The following is a 7,907-nucleotide window of genomic DNA, read 5'->3' as shown; positions in this document are numbered from 1 at the left end:
CCCTCTCAGACCCCCTCAAACCCGCTCAGGCCACCTCAAACCCCTTCAGATCCCCTCAGGCCCCCTCAAGCCCCGGTTCCCTCCCGTGCCCCCGCACTCTCGCTGCCCCCCCCGCCCCTCCCGTTCCCCCGCGTTGCTCTGCTGCTCTCTGGCGGCGTTCCACAGCACCACGCGCACGCAGAACCCTCTCTGATTGGCGGCCGCTGCTGTCCGTCAAGAGCGCGCCCTCTCGCTATTGGCCAGTGCCGGGAACGCCCTCCCCTAAACACGGCGGGTCCGGTGGCGGCGGCTCGCGGCGGGTCCCCCTCACGGACGAGGTCGGGGAGTCTCGGGATCCCGGCGCTCTCCCCGTGGGTCTCGGGGAAAGATCAGCACAGGGCTGAGCTTGCGCTGCCCGCCTCGACTCGAGACTCGCGGGGCACGCTAGGAGTTGTAGTCCCGCCGCTCGCCGCGGCCCCGCCCCGAACACGGAAGTGCGCGAGGCCACAGGCGGAGGCGGCTCTAAGATGGCGTCGCCTCCTCAGGGGGGCCCGATGGCCATCGCCATGCGGCTGCGGAACCAGCTCCAGGCCGTCTACAAGATGGACCCGCTGCGGAACGAGGCGAGCGGCCGTGCCGGGAGGGCGGGAGGCACCGGGAGGAGGCGGTGGCGGCGACACCGGGGGCCAGCTCGGGAGGGGACGGGAGGTGCCGCGGCGGCGCCGCTGGGGGGCGCTGTGAGACCGAAGGGCGGTGCGGGGAGGCGGGGCCTGGAGAAGGGGCGTGGCCTGGAGAAGGGGGCGTGGCCTGGGATCGGGGCAGGCACTGGTCTAGGGGCGTCCCCGGACCCCCAAAATCCCATTTTCTGATATGGTAAGGCAAAACAAGGTATCCAACATCATTCAAATCCCGTTTTATAGCGTAATAGTGGAATACAGCGCGGTCAGTCATGTTTTGTGGCATGTTAAGGCAATACAGGGGGTGCAGCGCCCCAAAATCCCGTGTTTTGCCATAATAATGGAAGACAGGAGAGACAGCCCCCCCAGATGCTGTTTTCTGGCATAATAAGAGAAAACAGGAGGCGTTATCCCCCAAAATCCCATTTTCTGGCATATTAAAGTAAGATAATGAGGCTAGCCTCTCAAAGTCCATTTTCTGGTGTAATAATGGAAGACAGGGAGCAATCCCTACAAAATCCCGTTTTCTGACATATTTTAGCAAGACGAGGGTGTCCCACCCTTCAGAATGTGTTTTGTGGCATATTAAATCAAAACAAGAGGTGAAATTCCCCCAAATCCGATCTTTTAGCATATTAAGAGAGTGGCAGCAGAAGCTCCTTGGACAAAGGGGTTCCAGGTGAAGGATGAGAGGGGTCTTGGGGGTCTCCAGGTGACAGGTGAGGGTGGTGTTGGCATGCTCCAGGTGCCAGTGCTGTGTCTCCCCCCAGGAGGAGGTGAAGGTGAAGATGAAGGAGCTGAACGAGCACATCGTGTGTTTCCTGTGCGCCGGCTACTTCATCGACGCCACCACCATCACCGAGTGCCTGCACACCTGTGAGTGTCCCCACCTGCCTGGGGGGGCTCTGGGGGGGCAGTGCCGCCCTTCCCACACCTGTCCTTGTCCCCAGTCTGCAAGAGCTGCATCGTGAAGTACCTGCAGACCAGCAAGTACTGCCCCATGTGCAACACCAAGATCCACGAGACGCAGCCACTGCTCAACCTCAAGCTGGACAGGGTCATGCAGGACATCGTCTACAAGCTGGTGCCAGGCCTGCAGCACAGTAAGGGGACACAGGGGACACGGGGGGGCTCAGGGGACATGGCCTGGGGGACACAGGGGGGTTCAGGGGACATGGCCTGCAGCACAGTATGGGGTAAAGGGGTCGTGGCATGCAGCACAGTATGGGGGACATGGGGACAGGGACAGGAATGGGGTATGGACAGGGAGAGAAAAAGGGATGGGGACATGGTGGGAGGGAGGGAGGACAGGCAGGGACTGCCCTCAGGGCCAGCTGGGCCCAGGTGTGTCCCTGAGCCACTTGTCCCCTGCAGGTGAGGAGAAGCGGATCCGGGAGTTCTACCAGTCCCGAGGCCTCGACCGGGTGACGCAGCCCAGCGGTGACGGTGGGACAGGGGGGCACGGGGGGGCACAGGGGCAGCCAGCTGCAGTGCTGGGGGTGTCAGGGACACAGGGGGCTGACGGTGCCACCTGTGTCCCCAGACACGGTGGGGGGTGACCCCATGGGGCTCCCCTACAGCACCTTTGACCACTCGCGCGCTCACTATTTCCGCTACGACGAGCACGTCTCGCTCTGCCTGGAGAAACTGAGGTGAGTCTGGGGGACTGCAGCCCCTCAGTGGGGTGGGGAGGGGACACAGGGGACACTGGGCATGGCCCCCAACCCGTGACACTCTGGACACGTGTCCCTTTCTCTTCCTGCCACAGCTCCAGCAAGGACAAGAGCAAGGCCATGCTGCAGGTGAGTGGGGATCCCTGCAGACCCCAGCCCTGACCCCCAGCTGTCACCCTGTCACTGCCAGGGGTGTGTGGGGTCCCTGGAGACCCCCACAGCCCCCAACCCTCTCTGCCCCCCACAGCAGAAATACGTGAGGTGCTCGGTGAGGGCACAGATCCGACACCTGCGGAGGGTCCTGTGCCACCGCCTGGGGCTGTCCCTGCAGCACGTGAGTGGGGGTCCCGGGGGGGGGGTCCCAGCCCCCAGGGGTGTCCTGGCCCCCCTGATGCAGCCCCCATGTGCAGGTGCAGATCCTGTTTGACAACGAGCCCCTCCCCGACCACATGACAATGAAGCAGCTCTGGCTCTCACGCTGGTTTGGCAAGGTGTGCACCCTCATAAGGGATGGCAGCCTCTGATTATGGGGTTCACCCCATAGGGGGTGGTGGGGTGACCCTCTGGGGGTGCTTTGGGGCTGTGTGGGGTTGGAGGATTGAAGATCTTTAATGTCAGTGGCTGCAGTGGTGATCTGGGGGGTCCCCAAAGGGGTTGGCCAAGTTTGGGGTGCAGCCCCAGGGGAGTCCCTGGGCTGGGATTGGGGTCCCTGTACCTGGACACTTCTGGGCTGGGGTTTGGGGTCTCTGCCTCAAGGGGATCTTGGGCTGGGGTTTGGGATCACAGACTGGGATTGGAGTGTCCCTGGGTTGGGGTTTGGGATCCCTGGCCTTGGAGGGAGTCCTGGGCTGGGGTTTGAGGTCCTGGACTGGGTGGTCCCTATCTGGGGGGGTTCCCTGGGCTGGGGTTTGGGGTCATGGGCTGGGATGGGGGGTCCCTGTCTGGGGGGGTTCCCTGGGCTGGGATCTGGGGTCTCTGCCCCAAGGGGGGTCCTTGGCTGGAATCCCCCAGCCCTGACCCCCCCTCTCCCCACAGCCCGCGCCCCTCCTGCTGCACTACAGCATCAAGGACAAGAGGAGGTAGGGGCAGGGGGTGGGCACTGCCCCCCAGTGCAGCCCTGCTCCTGCCCCCCACCCCCATAACTTATACCCCTCTTTGAATTTATTTTTGGAATAAAATTGTGGAAAAGCCCCCTTGAGTCCCTGCTTTGTATGGGGGGGACTGGGGGGTCTCAGGACGGTCCCCTCTGCTCCAGCAGCTCCAGGGGCTGCACTGGGGACTCAGTGACCCCCGGATGGGCTGCACCCATGGGGGGCTCAGTCCTGGGGTGCTGGGGGTGCACTGAGGGCAGTGGGGCTGTGCAGCCCCCCCATCCCCATTCCCCGCCGTGCCGGGGGGGTCTCGCAGCCCCTCAGCCCCGTGCGGGGATCCCGACAGCGATCCCGTCACAACCCGGTCCCGTCACGGCTGCCGGCCGCGTGTCCGGCCCCACATAATGAGTTTAATAAAGCCATCGGCCCTTTGATTGCTGGGGGAGCCCGCGCCGCCCTAATTAGCCAGGGCCGATATTCCGCCATCTGGATCCTCCCGCGGCACCGGGGGCGCAGCTGCGGGCGGGGGGGTCCCTGGGGAGCGGCCGGGACCCAGGGCCGCGGGCGGAACAGGTGCCGGATCCCGGTGATCCCGGGAACGCGGCTCCGGAGGGCTCAGAGCCCGCCGGTGCTGCCCCCGCTCCGTGCCCCCGGTACGGCGGTGCCGGTGCCAGGCTGTGCCGGGCCGTTCTCGGGGATCTCCCGTCCATCCTCTCCCTCTGAACCGGGTGTCCCATCCCGTGCTGGGCACGGTCCCGGGCCCACCGGGATGGATGTGGCACCGGGTGTGCCGTGGCCCGTCCTTCATCCCCGCCCCGCGCCGGAACCCCCGCACCGCCGCCGCCGCCGCCGGGGGATCCGGTTACGGCCCGGCCCGGCCCAGCTGTCGGCCATCGCTCACCGGGCGGGGGGCGGCCGGGCTCGCCTGCCCAAAGCCCCCCAAGGACGAGGGGAAATGCGGGGGCTGCGAGTTCATCCGGGCACGGGGATCCCAAATGGGGCTGGGCGGAACGGGAGCTCCAAATGAGGCGGTGGGTGCAGCATTGGGGTTCCAGCCGGAGAGGGAGGGTTGGAATTATGGAATGGGTGTCCCAAATAGGACTGGAGGAGCAGGATGGGGGGCTCAGTAGGGCTTGGGGTACAAGGTGGGAGTCCAGAGCAGGGATAAAGGGTTTGGGGTACAGGATGAGTGTCCCCAAAAAGGCTGGAGGTATGGGGCAGAAGGATGGGTGTTCTGAACGGGGCCACAGGGATTGGGGTGCATGACTGGGGTCCCAGCCGAGGCTGGAAGGGTGGGGATGCAGGATGGGGGTCCCTAATGGGGTCAGAAGGATGGGTGGGGGATCCTAAATCGGGATGCAGGGCTGGAGGTGTGGGACAGAGATCCCAACTGGCACCAGAGGGCTGTGGGTGCTGTATGGAGGAGTAGAGGAGCAGGTTGGGGATCCCAAACAGGGCTGGAGGGCTGGGGCTGCAGGGTGAGGGTCCCAAATAAGATCAGAAGGATGGGTGGGGGATCCTAAATCAGGATGCAGGGCTGGAGGTGTGGGACAGAGATCCCAAATGGCACCAAAGGACTGGGGGTTCAGAATGGGAGTGCCACACAGGGCTGGAGGAGTGGAGGAGCAGGATGGGGATCCCAAACAGGGCCGGGGGTGCAGGACGGGGATCCAAACGGGGGCTGCCTGTGGGGGAGTGGGCGTGTAGGTGGATGGATGGACGGAGGGACAGATGGATGGATGGACGGATGGCGGGGGCTGTCCCTGTGTCTGTCAGCAGCGAGTTACAGACGGCAGAGCAGGGAGCCCCCCCCCAAGCCCTGCACCCCCTCCCTTATCAGCGGCGGCCCCGGAGGAGCCTAATTCAAACCAACTGCGGGGCTGACGTTGGTAAATGAGCCCCTCGCCCACGGCCTGGCCCCAGCGCCCACGGGGACTGCCCCGGGGAGGGAGGGGGGCACACGGGGGCTGGGGGAGCCGGCGGGGCAGGGGTAGGTACCGGGGGATGTTCCCGTACCCCCGGGGCGCGGTGGAGCTGACGGCACTTTGATGTCCCCCCGGCCCGTCATGCTCCGAGGGGGTTAATGGCCCCCGGCTCCAGCCCGGCAGAGAGGGAAACCTGAGCCCCCAGCCCCCTCTCCTGAACCTGGGGGGCTGGCGGGGGTCCCCAGCTCTGCCCGACAGGATCTGGGCATGGATGACCCGTGTGACATGGGGACGGGACCCTTCAGAGCTCCTTGGAGTCCCTCTGGGGATGGTGGCACCCCAGCCTGGAGGGTCCCAGGACACGGATGGGGGTGAGGGGTGAAGGGACCCATCCATGATGTCGCAGGGATGTGCCAGGGGGCTGCAGGAGCAGTTCTGGGGGTCGGAGGTGTCTGGGGGCCCTCCTGTGCCTTGTGGGGGGCACTGGGGCCACAGCACAGCGCGGGGAGGGGGGCACAGCATCACCCCTCGCTCCCGTGCCATTGTCCCCAAGCATTGCCCCCTCCAACTCCGCACCCCCCACCCCTCACCGGGCCCCCTCCAGAGCCCCCAAAACCCACCAGCCCCATGGGCTCTCACTCTGGGGATCCCTCTGACCCCCCTGCCCTGGGGATGGGCACAGACAGGGGACCCCGAGCTGCTGTGCCCCCCCCCCCCCCCGGCTGCACCGTGCCCGCCGTGCCCCGCCAGTCCCGGCTCCGCGCAGCCGTGACAGCGACAGACGAGCCCTGGCACCCTCACACCCCATGGCCGGGTGAGGTGAGGGGCCATGCCCGGCCCCTGGAACCGGGTGGGCACTGCCATGGCCTGGGTGGGCACCGTGGGGACACGTGTGACACGGTGTTGTCCCGCATCCTGACCTCCCACCGCAGGGCAGCACACAGCCACCCATCCCTGTGGTGCCCATCCCATGCCATCCCCTCCATGCCCACGCGGCTGTCACGACAGGAATGAGCTGTCACGACAGGAATGAGCCGTCGCCCCAGCGCGGGGACGTTCCCCGTAACGAAGCGCCCGGGATGAGGCTGATGAGAAAAATCCAAACTCAATTTAATTCCTGTCACCGCCTGAGCGGCTCCAAATGACGCCGGGGGGCTCTGACGGGCCCACGCTGAGCCCCCCAAGCCCAGCCCACCCCCGCTGCCCCCCCCCGTTTCCTGAGGTGCCGTTTCCTGAGGATGTGGGCACCGGCACTGGCACCGGGATGCCCGCCGGCCTGGGAAAGGGGGGCACCTTCCTGCGGACAGAGGGGTCACGGCGGGGCCTGGGAAAGCGCCGCCCCCGGGACCCCAACACCCCCCAGCCTCCCGGGGGACCCCCGGGACTGCTCGGGGCAGCCGCCATGGAGATGGAGCACTGGTGGCACCGAGCCGTGGCACCGGCATCCCCGGGAGCCTGGAGGCGCAGTACCGGGGATGGCAGGGCGAGTGTCACCGGTGAAAGGGGCATCGGCAGCCCCGGTTGGCACCGGGTGGGCCATGGGAGCGGGCTCAAGGCACCTCTCCGCGTCTCCCGGGTTATTTTAGCACCGGGTTATTTTCAAGGCACCTCTCTCCGCGTCTCCCGGGTTGTTTTGGCCGCCGCAGTTTCCTCCGAGCCTTTGTGCGGCGGCCGCAGCCCCCCCCGTGCCCCCCGGGCTGCCCGCACGGGCGGGAGCGACCCCCGGTACGGCACGGACCGGATCGGACCGGCGGCGGGGGAGAGCGGGAGGGAGCGCCGGTACCGGGGGGTCTGCCACGGGCTGGGTGGGACAGGGATGGGATATGGGATGTGGAATACGGGATATGGGATATGGGATATGGGATATGGGATATGGGATGTGGGATGTGGGATATGGGATGTGGAATATGGGATGTGGGATATGGGATGTGGGATGTGGGATATGGGATGTGGAATATGGGATATGGGATGTGGGATGTGGGATATGGGATATGGGATGTGGAATATGGGATATGGGATATGGGATGTGGGATATGGGATATGGGATGTGGAATGTGGAATATGGGATATGGGATGTGGAATATGGGATATGGGATGTGGAATACGGGATATGGGATATGAGATGTGGGATATGGGATGTGGGATGTGGGATATGGGATATGGGATGTGGAATATGGGATATGGGATATGGGATATGGGATGTGGAATACGGGATATGGGATATGGGATGTGGGATGTGGGATATGGGATGTGGAATATGGGATATGGGATGTGGGTTGGGATGTGGGATGGGGGATATGGGATATGGGATATCGGATGTGGGATATGGGATGTGGGACTGGGATGGGACATTGGATGGGATATGGGATGGGATACGGGATGTGGGATATGGGATATGGGATGGGATAAAGAATGGGACAGTGGATGGGATATGGGATGTGGCATAGGATGGGATATGGGATGGGATATGGATGAAATATGGGATATGGGACATGGGATGGGACCAGGGACATGGGATGGAACAAGGGATGGGATATGGGATGGGATAAGGGATATAGGATA

The 7,907-nt window shown here is 64.6% G+C and overlaps 1 protein-coding gene across 2 annotated transcripts; it reads left to right on the top strand.

The window, feature by feature from the left end:
- Positions 1 to 309: 309 nt before the first annotated feature.
- Positions 310 to 3,520, top strand: PCGF1 (polycomb group ring finger 1). Of its 2 annotated transcripts, none has more exons than XM_058804059.1 (9): positions 310 to 602; positions 1,427 to 1,532; positions 1,607 to 1,759; positions 2,031 to 2,102; positions 2,200 to 2,308; positions 2,425 to 2,458; positions 2,580 to 2,663; positions 2,740 to 2,820; positions 3,365 to 3,520. In XM_058804059.1, exons 1-9 carry the CDS (start codon positions 507 to 509, stop codon positions 3,410 to 3,412), a joined length of 783 nt encoding a protein of 260 aa, XP_058660042.1. In that variant the 5' UTR covers positions 310 to 506; the 3' UTR covers positions 3,413 to 3,520. The 2 variants fall into 2 exon arrangements, with proteins under 2 accessions (XP_058660042.1, XP_058660041.1); XM_058804058.1 differs by having other exon boundaries at positions 2,577 to 2,663.
- Positions 3,521 to 7,907: the final 4,387 nt, after the last annotated feature.

This window comes from Ammospiza caudacuta, chromosome 4 (genome assembly GCF_027887145.1).
Source record: "Ammospiza caudacuta isolate bAmmCau1 chromosome 4, bAmmCau1.pri, whole genome shotgun sequence".
NCBI lineage: Eukaryota > Metazoa > Chordata > Aves > Passeriformes > Passerellidae > Ammospiza > Ammospiza caudacuta.
Note: the sequence above shows the minus strand (reverse complement) of the source record. Positions and strands in the feature narration are given on the sequence as shown.

Bases quoted from the DNA above. Each gene is read 5' to 3' on its own strand.
- PCGF1 (XM_058804058.1), top strand. From the start codon at position 507: ATGGCGTCGCCTCCTCAGGGGGGCCCGATGGCCATCGCCATGCGGCTG. The intron at 1,533-1,606 runs GTGAGTGTCCCC...CCTTGTCCCCAG, and splicing joins CACCGAGTGCCTGCACACCT to TCTGCAAGAGCTGCATCGTG. The intron at 2,664-2,739 runs GTGAGTGGGGGT...CCCCATGTGCAG, and splicing joins TGGGGCTGTCCCTGCAGCAC to GTGCAGATCCTGTTTGACAA.